The sequence below is a fragment of the Panthera pardus genome, unplaced genomic scaffold, assembly GCF_024362965.1.
Source record: "Panthera pardus isolate Hobbes unplaced genomic scaffold, ASM2436296v1 HiC_scaffold_11, whole genome shotgun sequence".
In the NCBI taxonomy this organism is placed as follows: domain Eukaryota; kingdom Metazoa; phylum Chordata; class Mammalia; order Carnivora; family Felidae; genus Panthera; species Panthera pardus.
In genome coordinates, this window is record NW_026526666.1 from 72855477 (window position 1) to 72879475 (window position 23999).

A 23999-nucleotide genomic window follows, 5' to 3' on the forward strand; every position below is an offset into this window, starting at 1 on the left:
TGGAGCTTCTCAGAGCATTTATTTGTTTTGGGACTACAAAGCTGGGGGCTGGGGGTGGGGGGCGGGGACGTAGCCTAAAGGGGAATGTTAGTGGTGTGGGTGCCGGCTTGGGTGGAGGAGCTGCGGGGGGGGGTGGTGGTTGAGCGTGGGGAGTGGCAGAAGAGGGGTACACTCGTGGAGCAGCTCAACTAGAAGGAAGGGTGTGAAGGGTAGCTGTAAGAGTAGCTGCACGTGGCCTGGGAGCAGCTGCGAGGCCCCTACGCCCACCCCACCCCAGGGTCCCTTCTTTTCTTAAGTTAAAAAAAAATTGCTTGAGGGAGTTCAGGTCAGAGGCTGCGAGGATCCGAAGTCACAGGGTGGACAGCGGAGCTTGCTCTGGCCAGCAGAGCCCGGTTCCGGCTCGACAGCAGCTCAGGCCTCCTCAGCTGTGGCGTCGATGCCCGCATAAGTGAAGTTCTCAAACAGCGACATGTTCACATAGGCCTGGGGGGCAGAGCAAGCTTTAGTGGGGGCCAGGGATGCGGGCGACTCTGGCCTGGAGCTCCCTGACTTCCAGGTGCTGGGGGTACTTGAAGAGACACTGAACTAGATTCAAGATGGCCCTATGGCTGAGGGCAGCCCTCACCAAGCCAGGATAGACCACGGCTCGGCATCCAGGTGAGAGGCCCTTGACACAATTGTTCCACAGGAATTTTTTTTCTTTTTTCTTCTTTTTTTTTTTTTTTTTTTAATTTTTTTTTTCAACGTTTTTTATTTATTTTTGGGACAGAGAGAGACAGAGCATGAACGGGGGAGGGGCAGAGAGAGAGGGAGACACAGAATCGGAAACAGGCTCCAGGCTCCGAGCCATCAGCCCAGAGCCTGACGCGGGGCTCGAACTCACGGACCGCGAGATCGTGACCTGGCTGAAGTCGGACGCTTAACCGACTGCGCCACCCAGGCGCCCCTTCTTTTTTCTTCTTTTAAAAAACTTTTTCGCTGAAGTGTAGTGGGCGTACGATATTGTATTAGGTTCAGGTGTACAACATAGTGATTTGACAGTTACCATCTGTCATTGTACAAAGTTATTACAGTATTATTGGCTGTGTTCCCTATGCTGTACTTTCAGCCCTGTGACTTATTTATCGCATAAGTGGAAGTTTGTACCTCTTAATCTTCACCGATTTTGCCCCCCTTCTCCCTTTGAGCAATCACTAGTTTGTTCTCTGTATTTATGAATTTCTGTTTTATTTTTTTAGATTCCACACATAAGTAAAGTCCTATGGTATTTGTCTCTCTCTTATTTTACTTAGCATAGTACTCTCTAGATGCATCCACATTGTTGTGAATGGCAAGATTTCATTCTTTTTATTATTATTTTTTAAGTTTATTTATTTTTGAGAGAGAGAGAGAGAGAGGGAGAGAGAGTTGTAGGGGCGCCGGGGTGGCTCAGTTGGTTAAGTGTCTGACTTCAGCTCAGGTCATGACCTTGTGGTCTGTGAGTTTGAGCCCCATGCCCGGCTCTGTGCTGACAGCACAGACAACCTCAGAGCCTGATTTGGATTCTGTCTCCCTCTTTCTCTGCCCCTCCCCTGCTCGTGCTCTCTCAAAAACAAACAAATATTAAAAAAAAAATCTATTGGAAAGTGTGAGTTGGGGACGGGCAGAGAGAGAAAGAGGGAGACAGAGAATTCCCATGACAGAGAATCCATGCTGTCAGTGCAGAGCCTGATGTGGGGCTTGAACTCATGAACCATGAGACTCTGAAATAGAGAGTCAGATGCTTAACCGACTGAGCTACCCAGGCACCCCTTGATTTCATTCTCTTTATAGCTGGGTAATAGTCCATTGTATACATAATTGACTCTTGACCAACATGGATTTTAACTGTATGGGTCCACTTACACCAGATTTTTTTCAATAAATGCGGTACAGGACTGGTAATGTATTTTCTCTTCTTCATGATCTTTTTCTTTTCTCTAGCTTACTTTAGTATAAGAATACAATGTATAATACATATACAAAATACATGTTAGTTGACTGTTTATGTCATCAGTAAGGCTTCCAGTCAAAAGTTCAGCTATTAGTAATTAAGTTTTGGGAAAGTCAAAAGTTATAAGCAGATTTTTGACTACATAAGGGATCGGTACCCCTTAGTCATACATTGTTCAAGGGGCCACTGCATATATCTCATCTTTCGTATCCTACATCTTAGTTGTTTTTTTTTTAATGCACTCAACAAGTGAATTTTTTGTTCATTCATTCATTTATTCATCAGGGTATTTTTGGTGATTCAGCCATTTATATGGTTATTTGGTCATTCCTTACTTTTTGCTTGCTTTTTAAAAATATTTTATTTTTGAGTAATCTGTATACCCAACATGGGGCTCGAACTCACAACTTTGAGATCAAGAATGCTCCACCAACTGAGCCAGCCAGGTGCTCCTGATCATTCCTTTATTCTTGAGACAGTTTGTGAATTCCTATAGCTATTTAGTCATTAGTTTAAATGAAGAACTCTTTTTGCATTTACTCTGATAGGTTTCTTCATTTATATTTATCTGATAATTTATTTATCCACATGGTTACTAGAGTCAGTTATTTATGTATTTATTCATATGTTTATTACATCATCCATCCACTAATTCTTTCCATTCATTCACTTACTGTATCATTCATTCCTCCATCTGCCCATTTGGTTGGTTGGCCATTCATGCGTTGTCACTCTGGCTCTGTGCCAGGTGAGGAGAGGTGGCCCAGAGGAGAATGGGCTGATAGCCCCAGCAGAGGAAGATGGGTAAACAGTTGGGAGCTAGGGGAGGGATTTGCTGCTGGGGCCTCAGAAGAGTTAGGAGAGCCTCGTGTCCAACCCATGGGGCACTGGAAAGGGGGGGTGGCATCCAGAGGTCCCGCTTAGCTGTCCTGCAGCAAGTGGTGGGGACAAGGACATAGAGGCTGCTGCTCTCTGGCTCGTATGAGAGGGCACCCCTGGAGCCTGATGAGCCCTAGTCCCCGTCACCCCAGCCTCCTCACCTTCCTGGCTTCCAGCATCCGGCCCAGCTGCAGTGCAATCTGGGCAAAGGGGGGTCGCTCGTATGGACGGTCCCGCCAGCACTGACGCATCAGCTCGTACCTGCAGATGGGGGCATTGCTGAGATGAGGGGTCAGGGCTAGCTGGGGTGATGGGGTCACGGGGCTCCAGGCTGAGGAGACTCACACTTCATCGTCACAGTTACGAGGCTGCTCCATGCGGTAGCCCTGAGGCAGCTTCTCATACAGCTCAGCACAGGTCATGCCACAGTACGGCGTGCCCCCTGCAGGAGAGGACAAAACTCTCTCAGCCCAGGGACTGAGGTGGGGGTAAGGAGAGGGCACTCTGGGGGGTGGGGGTCAGGGACTCACCAAGGCTCACGATCTCCCAGAGGAGGACCCCAAAGGACCAACTGAAATGAGAAGGATGTACTTAGTGATCTTCTAGACCCCGGGGCCCAGCAGTTCAGTGTCCATCTACCCCAAGGGTGCCGCCCCTCCCGCCCCCTGCGTGTGTTTACTCTGCAAGTGTCTGCCTTGGCCAGCTGCCGTCTCTGTCCACTCAAAGTCCTTCATAGCCACTCCCAGGCTCAACATCATCATAGCTAACATTTGTATCACACACTTACTATGGACCAGGCACTCATCATTTAACATATATGTTAATTCATTTAACCCTCACACCAACCTTATGATATAGGTACTATCATTCTCCCCATTCTATAGATGGAGACACTGAGGTACTGAGAGATTAGCTGGCTTTCCCAAGGTCACACGGCTAGTAAATGGTAGAACTGGAATCAAATCCTGACAACTTGATTCCAAAGCCCTTGCTTTTAACTGCCTCTTATGCTGTTGCAACCTCCATGCAGGTGAGACCAGAGTGGGAGTTCTAGTCAGGGGGAGGGGACCTAGGGGGTTTGGGGGCAGAAGCAGGAAGCAGTTGAGTGGTGGTCAGAGGGGCGGTGGGTGTGCTGGACAGTGAGCAAGGCAGGCCAGGCCAAAGGGCTGGTGGCAAATGGGCAGAGCCAGAGCTGGAGGGATGGGCAGGCCAGGTTCCTTGGAAAGAGGAGCAGAGGTGGGCCACGATGGTCATATGGGGGTGAGGAGCACAAAGAGGGGGTCTTGGGGGTTATGGTCTGGTTAGGTCCTCAGGTGGGGATGATACCACCCTTCAGAGATGAAGGTGAGAACATTCCTGGGGTGGTCTTTCCATCCACCTAGGCATTATCCACCAACATTCCCAAACCTCTCCAAGGTATCTCCCAGTCTTTTAGATGAGCACAGCCCTAAACTTCCCTACCCCAATCCTACCACTGAAACACCTTCCAAGACCACACCTCCTTCTAACTAGCACCGCCCCCCCACCCCCCTCCGCCTTCCCACTAAGATGCTGAGCATCGCCAAGGTATATCCAAGGCACACTTGTGTCACACCTGTGTCACGCGTGGAATATACGTTGGGAATGTCCCAATCGTGCCTTGTACTATCTGAGACATGTCTGAGACGTGTCTACGTTACGTCTGTGTGCATCCCTGCGGACCATAAGCCCTGCTCCTTCTGAGCCCCATACTCACACATCACTCTTGGTGGTGTAGACACTGTAGTTCAGAGACTCAATGGCCATCCAGCGCACGGGGAGACGCCCCTGGGAGAGAGTGGGTTTGAGGGGTTGGGTGAGGAGGAGGGACTGGTGTGTGGAGCTCTGGGGGGCAGGCATGGAACCTGAGGTGGGGGGACTAAGACTTACCATCGTCTTCTTCACATAAACTTCCTCCCCCCGAGAAAGGCCAAAGTCGGCAATCTTGGAGGCCAGGTTCTCCCCAACTAGCACATTTCGGGCAGCCAGGTCCCTGTGGATGAACTGCAGGCACGGTCAGAAGTCAGGGAAGACCGGGGATGAGAAAGGCCAGGACTCCTCGACCAGTGAGGAGTCTGGCCCCACAGCTGGCCCTCCATCCCTGTAAGAGCCCCTCACCCTTCTTCCCAGTCAACCAGGCCTTATCCTGGACCAGCGACTCCTGCCTTAGAAAAGTCACACTGCTGGTTGTCCCTATCTCCCTGTGAGCTGCCCATGGCCAAGCTCAGGCTGCATCCCTCTTCCTGGGACAAGGGTGGGCTTGTCCTTGGTGACCACACCGCATCTCCTTCTCTTCACTTCCTACCTTCCTGCCCCGCCCCATTTTCCTCTCCCCTCATTGAGGAAAGTGGGGAAGGCCCTCCTCTTGCCCAGAGTGACCTTTCCCTTGAGTCCCAAGTCTTCCCCACAAGGTCCTCCAACCTCCTCAGAGACTTCTCTCCATCAAACCCTCCCTCTCACTGGCCCCTATTCCTCTGCTTCAAAGACCCTCAAAACTCCACTAACTTTAAAATGTCCTTCCTCAGCATCATGCTCGCCTCCTGCTACTGTCCCCTCCTTCCTTCCATTCAAGCGGGATGTCCTCACCCTGGGGCTCGGGCCTCCACTCCCTGCTCCACCTCTACCCTGTCCTGGTGGGTCTCACCCACTCCCTCACCATGAGATTCATCCACCATCTGTGGGATGACAGCTTCCAGATTGTTGTTTCTGGCCTAGCTCTTTCTCCCGAGTTCTAGGCTGGCATCTGTAACTGCCAACTCAACATCTCCACCAAGATGTTCCTCCGATGCTTCAAATACAACACCTCCTCCAAACCTGCTTCTCCCCTTGTGCTCTCGCGTACTTAGCCAGGCCAGCAGCTCAGGGTCACATCCTTCTCTGTGCTCCTCGACCCCACATCCAATGACAGCCTGCTGACTCTACCTCCTGCAGTTGACCCAGTGCCCCCTCTGGCACGCCTTCCCTCCCCACACTCACCTGCTTCTCGCTCAGGTACTGCATGCCGTTGGCAGCATCACTGGCAAAGCGCAGCAGCTGCCGGGAGCTGAGAGTGGAGGCAGTTCCGTGTTCCCGGGCAAAGGCTGGGTCCGTCTCCAGGACCCGGCTCTTCCGCAAAAAGTCTAGCAGGTTCCCGTAGGGGGCGTATTCAATAGCGATGTACAAGTAACCTGACAGGGAAGGAGACAGGTACAGGGTGAAGGTTTCTGTGCAGGCAGCCTGTGGGCAGCAGGCACCCAACGGTGGCACACAGGGAGCCTGAAGCTCCAGCAAGCTAGTGACATGGACAGAGGTGATGGCTGTCGACGGGGTTTTGGAAGAAGGGGCAGGTGATGAGCTGGGGGCTCACCTCGGTTTTCACAAGCCCCCAAGAGGTTGATGATATTGGGGTGATGTCCCAGTTTGCACAGAACTTCCAATTCTCCCGCAAAGTCACGATGGTCATTTTCAGAGGCATACTCTGTGGAAAGAAGCCAATATCACTTTTGCCAGAAATAATTCTGGAGAAGAGACATGGGTAGAGAGGGCTGGGGTCAGTTGCTGGAGCGGGCCAGGTAGGGCCTGGGATCTGTGGGACAAAGGAGGGGGGCAGGCCTGGGGTCAGGGGTCACTCCCAGGGAACCTTTCAGCATCTTGATGGCCGCGTTCATCTTGAGCCCATCCTTCTTGATCATGGCCCGGATGACCTGGCCAAAGTTCCCCTCCCCAATGAGGTCCTCAAAGGTGATGTCTTCCCACTCCAGCACTGGATAACTCAGGGGCTCGGGCTGTGGTTTTGGCCGCCGGGTTAGCGTCAGGGTGCCTGAGCTGAACTGTAGGATGGTTTCTTCACCCTTCATAGGATGGGACAAATGGGCAGACAGTCCATGCAGCAGACACGGGGCCGGCAAAAGGCACAGACAGGCATCAAAGAATAGCCAGACAAATGGAAAGAGACCCACGCAGAGGGCACTCTGGTGGTCAGCCAGGAACAGACATGCAGAAGACACATACTGAGACAGTATCATAGAAGATGAAGCCATCAGTGGGGCTGCTGGGTGGACAAATGTCCAAGAAGAGAGATGCAGAAGCCACAGCCTGGGGAGCAGGTAGGTATGTGGGGCTCTGGAAAAACAGGTGTGGGGGGCTTAGGGTTGCTAGAAGCCATGAAGCCATGAGTCAATGGAAAGAGGATATTTCTAAAAATGTTTTAAGTTTATTTACTTTGAGAGAGAGAACTGGGGAGGGGCAGAAAGAGATGGAGAGAGAGAATCCCAAGGAGGCTCCACACTGACAGTGTGGAGCCCGACGCCAGGCCTGATGCGGGGCTCAAACTCATGAATCATGAGATCGTGACCTAAGCTGAAATCCAGAGTCAGGTGCTTAACTGACTGAGCCACCCAGGTGCCCCTACATCTCTAACATTTAGAACAGGAAAGAATTGGAGTGAGCTGTGATGGGAAGTGGTGAGCTTCCCATTGTGCTGATCTCACAGCCAGGCTTTTCTGCCATCAAGGATACTCTGGAGAGGATTCTAGCCTTGGGCAGTGGGCTAGGATACGTTTATTGAGCACCTACTACAGGCTAAGCCCCAAGCTGCTGGGAGTCAGTGGAGGGGTTTTCTCCACAGTGGCAGAAGCAGACCCACTTGGCATCCGTTTATAGCTCTAAAACCACCCAGGAGCTGAAGATAGAAAGACTGTCACAAAGAGGAACATCCACTTCCCCCAACTGTGTAGGAGCTGGGCCACCTGGGCAGGGCAGATGGCAGGAAAACGAAACAGCTGAACGGGACCAAGGGCACTGCCGCTATGAGGACTGGAAGGCGGTTAACACAGACCTGGTGGCGGGGCTCCCTAAGTGAGCTGAAGCTCGGATCCATGGGCGAGGGCAAAGGACACGGGGCACGTGGATTCACCTGAAGCCATCAACCGCCGAGGGCGCACATGTGGCCCAGCAGCGGCACCATATGTAGGCGCGTGCATGCACACGTACCCATCCCACGGAGGAGCACAAGCACGGGGACACACGCATACACAGGTGGGGGTGCCCACAAGTGGATGCACACAGGTACTCCTGCGTGGCGCTCACACACACCTTCATGCAGGCACACGTGGCAGGGCAGATCTCGAAACTAGGATTATATATATATGTATGTTAAAACTCTGCTTTCCCACCTCCTTCCCTCCACATCTGTATTCGTTACCCTTCCCCCACCTTAGCAGCGGCTGGCTTTCTGTGTGCACTGACCTCAGAGGGAGCAGCCTGGAACAAAGAAGCCAATTGAATCTCTGAAGGGAGTTTTTAAAGGCATGGCAGAGACAATAGCCTTGGACACTAGACTTTCTATCACAAGGATCAGCCCTTGAGACAGAAGAGGGTTTTTTTGTTGGTGGTGGTTTTTGTTTTTGTTTTTTTTTTTTAAATGCCAGGGCTTGGCTGTAACTATCAAGAGCCCAGGCACGGAGGACCAAGGGCAGAGTTTGGATTATCAGGGACAGCAGTGGGGGACGGGCAGGTGGGATGGGAGGTGGTAACAAGAGGGGGTGATGCTGGGTCCCTAAAGAGAAGCCAGCACTGCCCCGCACCCCCACCCCAAGTATGGGCCCGCAGGCTGGAGGGGCACAGACCGAGAACAGACAGGTTTATGGCGAGGCCAGGAAGAGAGGAGGCATCACTGCCTTTCCCCGGCAGCAACAGGTGAGCCTTGAGCTGGCACAACTCTGGAGCAGTAGGAACGACTGTGACAGGGGTCGTGACAAAGGGTATGAGGGCCACAGAACATGCTCGCAGGGCACAGGGAGCACCTCAGGGCTCTGAAGTCTCCTGGAGCTGGCCCTGACACTCGCAGACATGGAGGCTGGGACCAGGAACTCACAGTACGAGCGGCCTGTTGGCAGGAGGCCACAGAAGGGCTAAGGGCATCAGCCACAAATGTGTGCAGATGGAGGCTGGCTCCCATGTCCAGGAGGGTCTGCTAGGATGGATGCCAGCATGAGGCCCAGGTGTGCCCCTGCCCCCTTCCCACCCCGTGTCAGCACCACGCTACCCAGGCTTACGGCACCTCCAGTGAGAAGCGGGAGGACCCTGAATTAACCGTGGTGAAACATGGACAGAACAGAGTTATTTTGAACTGGCGATATTCACCAGTAACATAAATTGACTTATGAACGCAGTTCAGCTCTAGAAAAATAAAGACAATTATGTTTTGTGCCCTAGAGCACTGCTGAGTGCAGACCCGTGGCTGCAACACAAACACACACACGCGTGCATACACACACACACACACTCGGGTGTACGGGTACTGTGTGTGCGCAAACGTAGATGGGGGAGTGCACACGTGGGTGGGTACAGGGGACTGACCGATCCTGACTGGTAGGTGAAGGTGCGTCTGCGGTGCGGGCAGCTTTTGCGGATGCACACCAGGGTCAGGAGGGCAGCCAGGATGGTAAGGCAGGTGGCAGACACAGAACCCATTACGGCCAGTACCAGCTGCTGATCTAGGCCCTCTGCAGCCGCTTGGACCTCTTGGACCGGGCCCTCACTCTGCAGCCCTGGACACAATAAGAGGGGCAGATCGTGGGAAGCCTGGGTCAGGGAGGGAGAGGTCAGAGATCCCAGTACCAGGAGGGACGAGGGGTGTCAGGCCGAGGGCCAACGGTCCACTGGAGTGACAGGATTTTCCTAGCGCTAGGACAATGGGTCCTAAGAAGGGAAGGGTCAGGGTCCCCGGTACTAGGACTCTCGTCACTTGTCGGGAAGGGCCTTGGGTTTCCTAGCTCCCAAGGCACGAGCTCCTACCGTTACCCAGGGTAGACTCCTCCACGACGCTGCTCCAGTCTCCGGGACCCTGGATACTGGCCCGCACACGGAAGAGGTAGCGTGTGCTGGCGTTGAGGCCACGGACAACGGTGCTTGTCTCCTCAGGCCTGTCCACGTCCATCCACAGGGGGTCGCCTGAGCCCCCAGCCACCTGCACCTCCACGATGTACTTGGATATAGGCCCAGCCGAAGCCTCTGGCCGCTGCCACGTCAGCTGGATCTCAGAGTCTGAGAGGGCCTGGGCATGGAGGTGTCGGGGGGCTGGGGGCCCTGGGGAGGTGGGGGCGGGGAAGGCGGGGCTCAGGCAGGAGCAGGGTATGTAGTTCTGGGGTCAGATCCATTCTAGCTGTGTCCCCTGCTCGGTGGACCCCAGAATGGGAGCCACCCTGCCATCCTTTCCCTATGGCTCCCTCCCTTCATCCCCAAGCTTCAGCTTCCTCTTATTCTCCTTCTGTGCCAGGCCCTCCTGGTGTCCTGGATCCTCCCAGGGTGCTGGGCCTTCCCCATGTGCCTTGTGTTCCCCCGATCCCCATGTCCTCCTGGTACACCATATCCTCCCCATGACCTGTTCTCCCTGTAAACCATGGCCTCCCCATCCTTCCCCATCCCATATGCTCCTGCTGACCTACGTCCCCACCAGCCTCCAATATCTGCCCACCCCATGTCCTCCCTGTGTTCACGTCTGCCTGATATCCTGCTTCTCCCTTATGCCCACGTTTTCCACACGTCTTGTGTTCTAGGTCTATCCGCTCTCCTGTAACCTCCCGTGTCCTTACGGGTCTGGCGTTTCCTGTGTCCCGTGTCCTCCCCTCATCCCGAGCCCATAACCCCCTTCCTGAGCATACCAGTGGGGGGCAGAAGCACGCGTGCAGGGGGCGAGGCAGGGCCCAGGAGGGTGCAGTGGTACAGCCGCACATCCAGCTGGTAGTGGGTGCCAGGCGTGAGTCCAGTCAGGAGGGCGGTGCGGGCCTGGGGGGACGAGACGTTCTCCCGCCGCTCCTGTCCCCGTGCCCCATCCCACAGGCGCAGCAGGAAACCATCGCCCACCAGTGGCCCAGGCACCGAGGGTAAGGACCAGCTCACTCGCAACCGGTCAGGGCCCTCCACGTGCCAGCCCTCCAGCCATGGCTGCAGCAAGGGCTCTGGGACCGGAGGTCAGGGGTCAGAACCGTCCAGTGGGTCCTTGGGGCTGGACAGGATAGTGCTCCCCAGGGGACAGGGTGGGACAAACTCCAGTGGGAAAGGCAGGGGCCCCTGGGGGTGGACAAGACATGACAACTGCTGAGTGCATAGGAACAGTAACTCCTGGGGGGACAGGAAGGGATGACTCTTGGCCTCTCACCAGGACAGTCTGTGGTCATGAGGGTGGGAGGCCCCCAGGCCCCCTCCCCTCCTTCCCCTGGCCGGCTCAGCTGTACACGGACACTGTATCCTGTCTTCGGCTTCAGGTTCATTAAAGTCACATTCTCACTGGGGTCCACTGGGGACAGGACACATCATTCAGCCCCCTACCTTTTCCAGAAGCTGCCGTCTTCCCCCCTTTTCGTTCTGTCCTTTCTCATTGTTACCCAACACCCCTGTCCTGCCCCAGCCCCCCTCCCGTCCCCAGCTGTCTCCCTGCTCACCCACAATGGCGGACCAGGCCATGGTGCTGTCCTGGGGCCGGTAGTGCAGGCGGACGGAGGCGATGGGTCCGTCCCCGGAGAAGGAGACCAGTGGGGAGACCACGAGCTGGCGGCTCTGCTTGGCCAGGAGCCGCGGAGCAGTCAGGGGCACTGGGGGCACTGCCAGGAGACCCAAGGTAAGGCAGGGCCCAGACAGCCTGCCCAGTCCTCAGAAAAATAAGAGGACTCTACTCTGGCCAAAGAGATCTCTGGGTCTTGGTTTGGATCAGGGCCCCCTCTAGGCTGGGGAGAGACCAAGTTCAACAGATGACCGGAATGGCCAGCATTCAAGCAGGATAGCATTCTGCCCCCTAAGCAGCTCGGGGCACACAGATCTGGCAATGAGGATGTGAGAGTATCCCCAAAGACATTCAAAGAGGTCTGATATGGCTAGATGGGTTTGGGGGAGGGTATGCTGTCCCTGCAGTGTAGGGGAGACAGAGGGGGCTGAAACCCAAGGCAGGGAGATAACATGGGATCAGCCTACTCTCTGCCCCTCCCCCTATCATTTGTTACTCTCTTAATTGGGGGGGAAAAAAAGGTAGCTAGTGGTGAAGCACCTGCTCTATCCCAGCTGCTTCCTAGGTACAATATCTACTTCTCACAGCTACTTTTCAGATGGGGCTCTCACCCTGGGTTATGAGAGAAGAAACTGAAGTTCGGAGACATCTACCTTGCCTAAGGACATGCAGCCAGCAGGAATTACAACCAGTGTTTGAACTTGGTCTGTCGGTCAGGCCACCTAGAATCAGCCAATTCTACTGCAAATAGCTTTTGTGTTCCTGCCTGGCTTCCTCATTCCATGGCCAACACACCCTTGTCCTGGCCTTAGCTTTTCTTACCAGATCAGTAGATCAATGCCATGACTGATTCCCTCGCCACTTTCAAACATTTTCCAGACTGATTTTTCTAAGCAGGATGGAAGGACGGGGGAATGGGTAGATGGAAGCGAGGGAGGGCAGGAGGCAGGGCAGAGGATGCGGGGTTGAGAGCTCAGTGGGCGGGGAGGAACGGTGGTGTCTGACAGAAATGAGCACATCATGAGGAGGTGAGATGAAGGTTGGGTTTGGATCTGTGGAGCCCCCTGTGCCTAGGGCTGTCCAGGAGATGGATGGAGATGAAGTGGGCCCTTGAATCATACACCAGGGAACTTCCACGCTGACTTCAGAGCCAGAACCCCACTTCTGGAGGTCCCACCAAATGGGTCTGGAGCTCAGGAGAGTGGTCTAGCCTGCAGATCAAGCCTGGGCATTGCCAGAGAACAGCTGAAACTTGGGAGAGGACCCTTTAAGAATCATGACAATAAATGCTAACATTTATCCAGCACAGGCCCTGTGTTAGGCACTGTGCTAAGGGCTTAAATGCATCATCTAACTTAAATGCAACTTAAATGCATTAAAGGTATCATTTAACTTGCTTCACAGCAATCCTAGCTAGTGTAACGCTGATGTCCTCACTGTAGAGAGAAATAAGCGGTGAGGGACTAAGCAGCTGGCTTAAGGCGACGGAGCCAGGGATTTGTGGGGAGGATTTGAACCCGTGTTGCCTAGGTCAGATGCCTGGGGAGAAGACACAGGCTGAAGGTGGAGCCTGGCCACACTGATGTTTCCTGCTGGTGGGGCAGCCACAAAGTTGTGGGAGGGGTGGCGGTGAGCCAGTGGGAAGGAAGAGGAAGATGAGGGAGGTCTGGGCTTCTGTTACAGGGGTGGGCTGCCAGGAGCAGAGGGCAAGAGGAGCCAGGGGACACCTGGGTGGCTCAGTCAGTTAAGCGTCTGTCTGACTCTCGATTTCGGCTCAGGTCGTGATCTCACAATTCGTGAGACTGAGCCCCTTTGAGCCCCGCATCGGGCTCTGCACTGACAGCACAGGGCCTACTGGGGATTCTCTCTCTCCCTCTCTCTCTGCCTCTCCCCACCTCTCTCAAAATAAATAAATTAAAAAAAAGAAAAGAGAAGCCAGGGCTTATGATGCTGGAGAAGGTGAAGAGACACCTGAGCTGGGCTGGATGGCTCCACTCTGGGCCATCCTGGGCACTCCCTCCCTACTCACTGGGGAAACCCTATGCAGCTCCTCTGGGCAGCAGGTTACCTTCTGAGTTTGGGCGTCCCATGTGCTCCCCTGTCCTGGCACTGAGAGCCCTGGGGTATGACTCAGAGCAGGAAGCAGCATCCCAGAGGCAGAGCTAAAGAGATGCTGCGTGCAGGGGCTGTGAAGAGGTGGAGAGGGCCAGCATGGCCAGGCAGGAGGGTATCCCGTTTCTAGGGCATGGGATGTCCTTTCCAGATAGCACTGAGCTGTGTTCCTGCTCTGACACTGCCCAGCCCAGACCTCTTCTTTGCTTGGTCCTGGGCTGTGACCTTAGATGTCCTCTCCCTTCCTGCTACAATGCCCAGTCTTAGCGGCATCACCTAGTGCCCACTTTGCCCACTGCCCATCCTCCATGGCCCCAGGACATCACTGACCTTTGACGTTAACCCTGAAACGTCGGCTGTCTTGGCCACCAGACGTAGACACACGGCACTCCCAGAGCCCACTGTCCCCGAGGGCCAAGCGAGGCACCTCGAACTCAGCTGTGGTCCTATTTGGCTCCACAATGGCCTTGGTGGACTGAGAGAGACAGGGAAAGGGGGCAGACCATAGAGAATGTGCACCCATGTGACAGATGTGGGGACGGATGAGGGGACAGAAGACCAGTGGTAGTTTCTGAGCAATTAGCCTGACCCTATCTGACCTGTGGTCGGGCCAGCGGGTAGCGCCTAGAGAAAGCCCTGAGGGGTCAGGGGTCTGAGGGAGCAACCGTGAGGCTGGCGGGATGGGGGGCCTGGGGTCAAGGGCGGGGGGCTGACCAGGAGGACTGTGCCGTCCGGCTTTCGGAGCTCCATGCTGCCCCGCACCGGGAAGGGGTTCCCTGCGGCCGCACAGTTGATCCGGGGCGTCGTCTCCAAGTTGAACTCCAGCTCCGAGGCCACATCCAGGATCTGGGGGATCCGGTCTAGGGAGAGGAAGGACACATGCTGGAGCCCCCGTGAGGCAGACGCCGACCACCAGGGTGCCCCTGGTCGTGTGACCTGCATCTTGGCAGAGGCATCACCATCGCCTCGGTCGCTCAAGGCTCTCTGCCAGCAGAGTCCTACAGGGCCCTGGCACCCCACCTCTGGTCAGCCGCAGGGTCTACCTCCTGCACCCCCGACCTGATATCCTCTCTCAGCCAAAGCAGGCCCCTCGCCGGCCTCACAGTCCAAACACCGGTTCAGGCCTCACTCGCTTCTGGGCTCTGTTACAGACCCTCTGGGGTCTCCTGCCTCCACTCCCCACCCAGCTGCCTGGGTCCTCTCTCACAGCAAGCTGACTGCCTTCTGCCTCTTCAGCAATTCCCTCCTGCCCCTGTCATGGTAGCCTGCCGTTCCAAGTCCCCGAGGCTTGACTCCTCTGACCACTCCCCCAACCCCCTCCTCCCCCCCCCCCGCCCCCCCTACTCCACCGTCCTGGTACCCGACCCTGAGTCTTCAGCCCCCAGGCCTCTGCCCGTGCTCCTTCCCCAGCCATCTCAGATCTCACCTCTTCCCCGAAGCCCCCTCCGAAACTCAGCCTGGCCAGGGGCCTCCTCTTGGCCCTCCCCCCAAGTCTCGGCTGCAGCCCATCCCCGTGTGGGTGATGTGGGCTGGGCACTGAGAACTTTTCCTGGACCGTGAGCTTCCTGAGGGCGGGACCTTGAGCCAGGGAGAGGTGTCTGGTGAAGGTTGACTTGTTTTGACGGATCGTACCGGATTTCTCACAGTGCATTCCATGCCATCCGGAGGGGCACACGCAGCCGCTGAAGCGGTCACAGGTCCCGCCATTCTGACACTGGCACTGGAGGCGGCAATCTGCCCCAAAGTGGCCAGGGGTACAGGCTGGGAACAGAGGGGTTGTGGTTAGAGGGACATAGGCCAGGGGCAATGAGGGCACAGCTGGGGCCTGGGTGATGCCAGGTTGGGTGGAGAGGGCACGGGTGTGTCAACGAGAGCCAAAGGGGAGGGTCCAGGTCTAGTATGTGGCTGGCTCTCCGGGTCAGGGACTGTGGCTGGCAGGTCAGTCCATACCTTCCTGGCACTGGTGTCCTCTCCAGCCAGATCCACAAGAACAGCCATAGGGGTCTGGGAGGCAGAAGGTGAGACCCCGGCAGCCCGATGTGCCTGGACACTGCTCCTGGCAGCTCTGCCCAAAACGGCCCTCTCTGCAGGCTAGAAACCAGACATGTGGGCACGGGGTCCACTGTCGGGCCTCAAAGTCCAGGTCCTGCCGGGCATTCTCACCACCCATGCTCTTGGTTCAAGAATCTTCCCCCGGACAGGCACCCTCTCCCGCCGAGGTCCTAGCTCCCCATCCTCCTTACCTTGCTCACAGCGGGTACCCGTGAATCCAGGGGGGCACACACACTCGCCATCCAGGTCATGGCAGACACCTCCATGCAGGCAGCCTGGGCATTCCTTGGTACAGTCTGGTCCCCAGCGCCCTGCCCCACAGCCTGAAGGAATGTGCTCTCAGCCAGTTGCTGTCACCCACCTACCGGTGCTGCCGAGGACTGAGGCAGCCCTGGCGGCCCACAGGAAGTGCCCACGGGGCTCCCAGCCTCCCATGCCACCCGCCACCTCTGCCCTCTGCTCCTAACCCCGCACGATGAGCCGGAAGAAGGCGCTGCCTAGGGGGCTGGCTTCCAGGTAGGTGGCACTGTAGATGCCGCTCGACGGTGGCTGCACATTTGGGAGCTGCAGCAGGAACCGCCCATCTTGGGCCTCATGCCAGTCCAGGGTATAGAAGTAGGATCCTGGAGGCATAAATGGGTCAGGGGCCTCAGCGCCGGTGACAGCCAGTGCCCAGGACACATCAGTGTGAGCCTCGTACAAGTGGCCAGAACTGGGCCGAGGCACCAGCCAGGATCTGTCCCCAAGCCAGAAAGTTGGCATACATCCTCTGCTCTATGCTCTACCAACCCCCAGTAGGTCACCAGGTCCTGCTCAGTCTGGCTCCTCCTCATCTCCTAAAGCAGTCCAGTTCTTTCCACACTCAAGGCCACCACCACCACCACGGCCTTCCAGGCAGTCTCTCTGCCTCCATCCCCGCCCCCCGCTTTCCTAGTCATCCTTCACTCAGCAGCCAGTGGGATTTTCCCCAACAGAAGCCTCTGCAGCACCCCCTGCTCAGACTCCTCCCTGGTTATTGGCTCCTTAGCACATGGTGTTCACCAGTCTGGCCACCGCTTGGCCCTTTGGCCTCATACCTCTCCACACCCTGCCTGATTCCTAACATTCCTGAGTTCTGGAACTGCTGGTTTCTCTCCTAGAAACACTATGGTATCTTGGCACTTCCTGCCTTTGCTCTTAGCCAGTCCTCCTCCTGGAATGTCCTTTCCTCCTCCTTTGTGTGGCTAATTCTCATGTCTCCTTCTAGGCACAATTCAAAGGTTATCTACTTAGAGACTTCTCCCAGAAGCCTCTTCCTCCAGGACCTGCAGACCCAAATACTAGAATCCCTCTCCCTGTCCCACCTCCTTTTTGCCTCTTTGCCCAGGACTGGACTGTAGGGAGCCCAGGTCTACTTGACTCTCTCAGACCTCTCATTAGTTTAGGGGGCCTGGTGCTCAGGAGGCAAACCCCTTGGCCCAAGGGAAGGGTCCTCTTCCCTCAGGAGCCCAGGGAGGCAAAAGGCAGCCAAAGGGCTGTGGGTCTGAGGGCTAAGTCTTTGGGGCCACACAGAATATCGGCTTCCTCCCATGGGGTGGCCAGAGGGCCTGATAGGACCAGGGTGGGGGCAATCCTGGGCCGAGTTACCAGTTCTCTTCTTCCCCTTGGGGATTGCTGCTCCCCGCCAGGTGAGCAATGTGACAGCATCTGCTAACTCCTGGGGGAGAGTCAAAGGTGAGGATTTAACACAATGCTGATTTGGGTGTAACAGGGAAGAAGGCAGCCAACCCCAAGGCTGCCAGTCCTCTGGGTGCAAGAGGAGGAGAACAGCCCAGAGCTAAAGAGATGGGCACAGGCGCTTATCAAGGACCTGATCCAGGGCAGAGGTTGGTGGGGGAGAGGGTAACAGGTGTTTCATGCCGAAAGCTGTGTAAGTGGCTAACGCTGGGAAGGCTGAGGGCATGGAGGTGTTCAGGCAGGTAGGTTTACCTGCCCAACCCGTTCAGGACACCCCTCTCACCGTTGCTCTTCCAAATCACATCTGTCTGCTTCTCCTTGTGCACAAGTGCAGCAAGCACGGCCGTGTCGCCTTTGTTCACCGTGTGTGTGACCTTGTCCGGGAGCAGGTGCGCTGCGGGGTGGAGGGTGAGGTCAGAGGTCAACGGCGCCCCCCCCCCCTCCCGTCCCCGTCCCCGTCCCCGTCCCCGCCCCACGGGGCCGACTCACCTCCCGGGCTGTTGTGCACGTAGAGGACGCGCGTGCGCCCCGCGCCGCCCACGCACGAGAAGACGCCCACCAGGTCCGAGGGCTGCGAGAAGCCGCGCAGCGTGATGCGGTGCGAGCCGTTGCGCACCAGGTGCGGGGGCTGCGCGGGCCGCGGCGTGCGCACGATGCGGTCGTCCTTCTCCAGCAGCAGAGGGGGGCCCCAGGCGTCGGCACCCCGGCCCGGCCCGGCCTCCCCGGACACGCAGGTCAGGAAGAAGCGCCGGGGCTCGACGAGGCGCAGGTCGGCCAGCAGCGTCAGGTCCACCGCGGCGCCTGCGGCGGGGACGCCAAGTCCGCCGTCCGACGGGGTCCCCGTCCCGCCCCGCGCTCCGCCGAGCGTTTCCCTCCCCTCCCTTCCTCTTTCCCGCCGGCGCACTGGCCCCTTCCCCCGCCCCCAGGTCTCTTCGTCCTAAAATCGAAACAAAGCCTCATCTCTGGCCTCCTCGTGCCCCCCCCCCCCCGCCCCCTTCTCCTGCCAGATGGCTGCCCTTTGCGGCCCAGCTTCGGAAAGAATGATCTATGCTCTCTGTCTCCGTTTCCTCACTTTTTAATTCCCTGGCAGCCCCCTTGAGTCCGGACCTGCCTCAAGCTGTTCCGCGGAGGGCAGCCGCTCTCCCTGCCCCCCACCAGAGGGTGCGGGCCAGGAGAGCCATGGAGAACAGAATCGCCTTGGAGAAAGCCCTCCCTTCCTCTGCAGACATCTAGACAGGCTTGTGGGGCTGGGCTTTAAGGTGGGGTCTAAGGGAGAGGTGGACTTCTGCAGCCGGGTGGTTGCGGGGCAGAAAGGAAGGGAGCGCCTCCTTTTCGGCCCCTGCCTGGTAACTGCCAAGTAATTAGCTAGTTTAAATGCCACTTAGCTTATCAATTAATATTCTTCCAAAGCCTACCACGAATAAATGGAGTTAGCATTTACTGACCGCCCACCATATGCCGGAGCACCTGTTTCCCATTGGATCTTCACATCCCCCTGGTGAAATTGATGTCTTTCCATTTACAGACGAGGGTAATAGTAATTATTCTACAGGCTTCCTGGAGCAAGCTCATCTCCTCCCCTGGCTGTAACTATCACCTCTGAGTCAACAACCCTGGGACAGCCTGTCCGCTTGGGCCTGCGTTTCTGTCAGCTCTCCCCAATACTGCTTCTCCCTCGTGCTCCCTGACTCAACAGATGGCACCAATCACCTGAGACACGAACTTTGTGGAGTCCTCTCATGTCCTTACTTTCATGATAATGCTCACTGGAGGCCAATTATATGCCAGGCATTTCATGTTCTCTCATTTTATCACAACTATTGTGGGTCATGGGTGTTATTACTCCACTTTTATAGCCAGTGAACGAAGCCTCAGAGACGCCACTTGCCCAAGGGCATACAATTAATAACTGGCAGAGCCGGGCTGCCTGACTGTAAACTCCACACCTCTAAGCGGGATGCCGGCTGCCGCAATCAGTCGCAAGATTCTGCAGATTCCATTTCCTTAAAGCCTCTTGACTTCACCCCCGTCTCTCAGCCCACCCTTGTTTAGCCCTCACCCTTACTGACCCGGATCATCCCAATAGCTATACTCCTCCTTCCCCAACTCATCCTCTAAAGTGATCCATCTAAGACCTTGTGACTGCCTGGTCTGCAACCCTCCCACGGCTCCCCACTGCTCTCAGGATACAGGGCATGCCCTTGAGCCCCTCTTTGCTCACACTCTGCCCCTCCTGCTGAGTTCCCTCCACGAAACTTCTCTCGCATGCACTTCCATCTCTCTGAGACTTGCAGCTACTGTTCTGGCTGCCTGGAGTGAAGGCCACTGCTCTTAGTGAAGGCTTTGTGGACTCCCTTGTCATCTATTGCCCTCAAGCAGAGTAGCTGACTCCTTCTCAGTGCTCCTGTGGAGCTACTTGTGTCTGTCTCTATCCTTCACCCCATGTCCCACATCCCCGACTACCACTCAAAGACAGTCTTTGCATTCTAATGCTCTTTGGCCATAAGTGAAGGAATCAGCTACTACTTATTCAGAAGTCCTTACCTAACAACTGGGCATTGGGCGCTGTGCATAAATTACCTCATTTAAACCCCATGACAGCCATAGGAGGTCGGCATCATATAATCTGTTGTATAGACCTGGAAGCTGTCTGCCTTTCAACCAATGGCCCGTAGCACAGCTCCTGGAATATTGTTGGTGCTAGATAAATGTTTGTCAAATGAATAATTGAATGACTCCAACACACTGAAGCAACATATGAGCACCCACTGAAAACTTCAGGGCCCCCATCGGCCCTGCTGCTCTTTACTGATCCTAAAATCTAACTCAGTCAATAGCTGCTCTACTCCCAGTTCTAGGCTACAATGGTTTCTAGTGCCTGCCTGGGTTTTAGAGGCCTTGATCCCACTTTCTAGCTGATTGGGGAGCGGATGAATGTGATGACAGTGACGATAAGGTTTCCTAGGGGAAAATCAGGGCTTTGGGGGCTGGGGGGCGTGGAGTGGCTTGGGGGAGACTTACCAACATGAGAAGCCAGAAGGAGGTTGGGGAGCAGCAAAAGGGGCCCCAGCCAGACCATACTCTGGAGGCTGACCAGGCCGGCCAGGACAAGCGGGGCCTCCGGTCAGCTATTCTGGGTCTGGCTGGTCAGCCTGTACTGATTAGTTTGTGTTGGTGCCGGGGAGGAAGAGGAAATGAGGTGGCTTGGGTGGGAGGGATGGCAGGGAAGGGGTGGGGAGGACTTATCCTGCTTCTGCACATCCCCCCCCCCCAGTCTGGCACCCCCAAGGCTGGGGATGGGTGTGGCCTGGAAGGCCCTGGAATGGGGTCACTTGAGGTGGGGGAGAGTTGTAAGGACAGACCTAGGGACTGTTGGACCGATTTCCCATCTCCTGTTCTCCCTCTGGTCCTCAGTCTTGTAAGCAGGCAGGAGGCAGGAGGCAGGAAAGGGAGGAAGCCAGTGGCTTCCGCCTATTGAGGAGGGATGGGGGGAGGATATTGTTCTAGGGTCTCCCCTCCCCCCCAGCACATACACACAATACAGCCCAGGCAATTCCTCACGTATGTGCCCAGGACACAGTTACATGGGTGTCCCGGAGAGCCGTTCACATGTGTAAAAGTGGACAAAGGAACACAAGGACTCCCACTCAGGGCAAGAAAGGCGCTTCGACTCTATCTTGTGTATGTAGAGTGGACGAGTTTTTCCTCCCAGGTTCTTTGGCTGTTCTAATAATTGATGTGAGACAGATTAACGGGACAAAACAGTTTAATAACATGGATAGCTCTTGTATACACAGGAGTGAAGGGGTTCAGAACAAGTCTTCCTGCAATATGCCTCCTTGGCATGAAGAATATTTTGAGCTAAAAATATTTAAGACCCAGCAGATTCGGACAGCTCCCTTTCAACTGCCTGAATTTATATTGGAAAGGGTGCCTGTACCAGGAAGAAAGCTGCTAGCAGAGATTCATTTTTTCTTTATTTTTAATGTTTATTTTTGAGAGAGAGAGAGAGAGAGAGAGAGAGAAGGTGAGCAGGGAGAGAGAGAGAGGAGACACAGAATCCGAAGCAGGCTCCAGGCTCCGAGCTGTCAGCACAGGGCCTGACACGGGGCTCGAACTCACAGACCGCGAGATCATGACCTGGGCTGCAGCCAAACGCTTAACCGACTGAGCCACCCAGGCGCCCCGGCAGAGATTCCTTTTTGCCTAAGAAACTTAACTGCGTAACAGGCCACCCTTGTTTTAAAATTTGAGTTATAATTAATGTACAGTGTTATGTTGGTTTCAGATGTACAACAGAATGATTCCACAATTTTATACATTATTCAGTGCTCCTCACGATCTGTGTAGATTGTCACCAGACAACATTATTATAATATTGTTGACTATATTTCCCGTGCTGTACTTTTACTCCCTGTGACTTTTTGTTTATAACTGGACGTTTGTACCTCTTAATCCCCTTTGTCTATTTTATCCATCCCCTCTGGCAACAGCTACTTTGTTCTATGCATTTGAGTCTGTTTCTTGTTTGTTTGTTTTGTTTTTTAGACTCCACATATAAGTGAAATCTTATGGTGTTTGTTTTTGTGTGACTTAATTCACTTAGCATAATACCCTCTGGGTCCATTCATGTTGTTGCAAATGGCGAGATCTTTTTTTTTTTTTTTTAAGTTTATTTATTTTGAGAGAAAAGGAGGGAGAGAGAGATTGGGAGAGAGTGCACAAGGAGGAGGGGGAGAGAGAATCCCAAACAGGCTCCACACTGTCAGCGTAGAGCCTGACATCGGGCTGGATCCCATGAAACATTGATCATGACCTAAAGATCTCATTTTTTTTTTTATGGCTGGGTGACATACCATTGTATAATTACACCACATCCTCCTTATCCATTCATCTGTTGATGGACACTTAGGTTGCTTCCATATCTTGGCTGTTGTAAACAATGCTGCAGAAAAAAATAGGGGTGTATATATTTTTTCAAATTAGCGTTTTCACTTTTTGGGGGGGTGGGGTAAATACCCAGTAGGACAAATACTGGATCGTATGGTAGTATGGAGGAAGCTCCATGCTATTTTCTACAATGGCCGCACCAATTTACATTCCTACCAACTATGTTCCAAGGGTTCCTTTTTCTCCACATGCTCACCAACGCTCGTTCTTTCTTGTCTTTTTGATTTTAGCCTTTCTGACACAATGATATCTCATTGTGGTTTTGATTTGCATTTCCCTAATGACTTGTGATATTGAACATCTTTTCATATGTCTGTTGGCCATCTGTGTATCTTCTTTGGAAGAATGTCTATTCAGGTGTTCTCATTTTTTAAATAAGATTCTTTGTGAGGTGTTTTTGGTGCTGTAGAATTTCTTTTTATATTTTAGGTATCAACCACTTATTGGGTCCATTATTTGCAAATCTCCTCCTATTCAGTAGGTTGCCTTTTCATTTTGTCGTTGGTTTCCTTCACTGTGCACATAATGGGGAAATCTTTGTTTTTCATTCATCTCTTCTGCCTTCCTGCAAATGCCCACCTCCTCTTTGTATCTCAACCTTGCCTTAGCTCAGGATGTTATATAAACTTCAGCTACCTGGCTGTTCTTTGGGTCTCATATTTTACAGGGCCCCCATACATATGTAAGTAAATTTGTTTTTCTCCTATTAATCTGGTTTATGTCAATTTAATTATTCGACGAGCTAAAGGACCTAAAAGGGAAAAAAATTTTCCACCTCCGCAGGAGAGACCCAGGAAAAATGAGTAACTCCTAGAAATGGCCAAAGCCAAATACCATCTTCAGGGTCGCCTGGGTGGCTCAGTCGGGTTAAGCGTCCGACTTCGGCTCAGGTCATGATCGCGCGGTCCGTGAGTTCGAGCCCCGCATCAGGCTCTGTGCTGACAGCTCCCCCGCTCATGCTGTGTCTCTCTCTGTGTCTCAAAAATGAATGAACGTTTAGAAAATAAAAACCCTTCAGCTAAAGACAGAAGAGGATGCTGGGGGTGGCAAGTCAGTTATGGGAGACTACGAGAAAAGCACCGTAAACATGGGTAAGGTGGTTGTACAGATGTAAGTTTTTGCCCTCTGTTGATAAGAGATTCTAGAGATTGAGTCATTCCCTTATTCCTGGTACAATAAGAGGGAGACACTCTTTTTTTTTTTTTTTTTTAATTTTTTTTCCACGTTTTTTATTTATTTTTGGGACAGAGAGAGACAGAGCATGAACAGGGGAGGGGCAGAGAGAGAGGGAGACACAGAATCGGAAACAGGCTCCAGGCTCCGAGCCATCAGCCCAGAGCCTGACGCGGGGCTCGAACTCACAGACCGCGAGATCGTGGCCTGGCTGAAGTCGGACGCTTAACCGACTGCGCCACCCAGGCGCCCCGAGGGAGACACTCTTATAAGTGGAGATTTTCCTTATCAATGTTAATCTCCTACTAAAAGGAACTTTTACTTAGTTTTTAGAACTTCACCTGTGTCTTCTGTTTCTTAAAAACGACCAGCTTTGGGGTGCCTGGGTGGCTCAGTTGGTTAAGCGTCCGACTTCGACTCAGGTCACAACCTCGCGGTCCGTGAGTTCGAGCCCCACATCGGGCTCTGGGCTGATGGCTTGGAGCCTGGAGCCTGCTTCCGATTCTGTGTCTCCCTCTCTCTCTGCTCCTCTCCCGTTCATGCTCTGTCTCTCTCTGTCTCAAAAATAAATAAACGTTAAAAAAAAAAAAAAACACCAAAAAAAAAAAACAAAACCGACCAGCTTCAATAATCAATATGCCAACG

At 54.2% G+C, this 23999-nt stretch overlaps 1 protein-coding gene across 1 annotated transcript; it reads right to left on the reverse strand.

Moving 5' to 3' along the window:
• On the reverse strand, positions 1-20400 carry TIE1 (tyrosine kinase with immunoglobulin like and EGF like domains 1). Its single transcript, XM_053896489.1, has 23 exons — positions 20253-20400; positions 17721-18032; positions 17515-17625; positions 15983-16138; positions 15707-15838; positions 15414-15554; positions 15096-15224; positions 14178-14323; positions 13794-13938; positions 11293-11451; positions 11010-11147; positions 10513-10809; positions 9647-9937; positions 9209-9399; positions 6489-6699; positions 6216-6326; positions 5846-6036; positions 4760-4873; positions 4587-4657; positions 3382-3422; positions 3197-3293; positions 3013-3112; positions 1-483 (listed from the first exon to the last, which is right to left on the reverse strand). Exons 1-23 carry the CDS (start codon positions 20308-20310, stop codon positions 412-414), a joined length of 3414 nt encoding a protein of 1137 aa, XP_053752464.1. The 5' UTR covers positions 20311-20400; the 3' UTR covers positions 1-411.
• Positions 20401-23999: the final 3599 nt, after the last annotated feature.

Coding starts and splice junctions, on each gene's coding strand:
- TIE1 (XM_053896489.1), bottom strand. CDS start 20,310: ATGGTCTGGCTGGGGCCCCTTTTGCTGCTCCCCAACCTCCTTCTGGCT. Junction 10,810..11,009: donor CATGACCACAGACTGTCCTG/GTGAGAGGCCAA, acceptor CTCCGGTCCCAG/AGCCCTTGCTGCAGCCATGG. Junction 4,658..4,759: donor TTTATGTGAAGAAGACGATG/GTAAGTCTTAGT, acceptor ACTCTCTCCCAG/GGGCGTCTCCCCGTGCGCTG.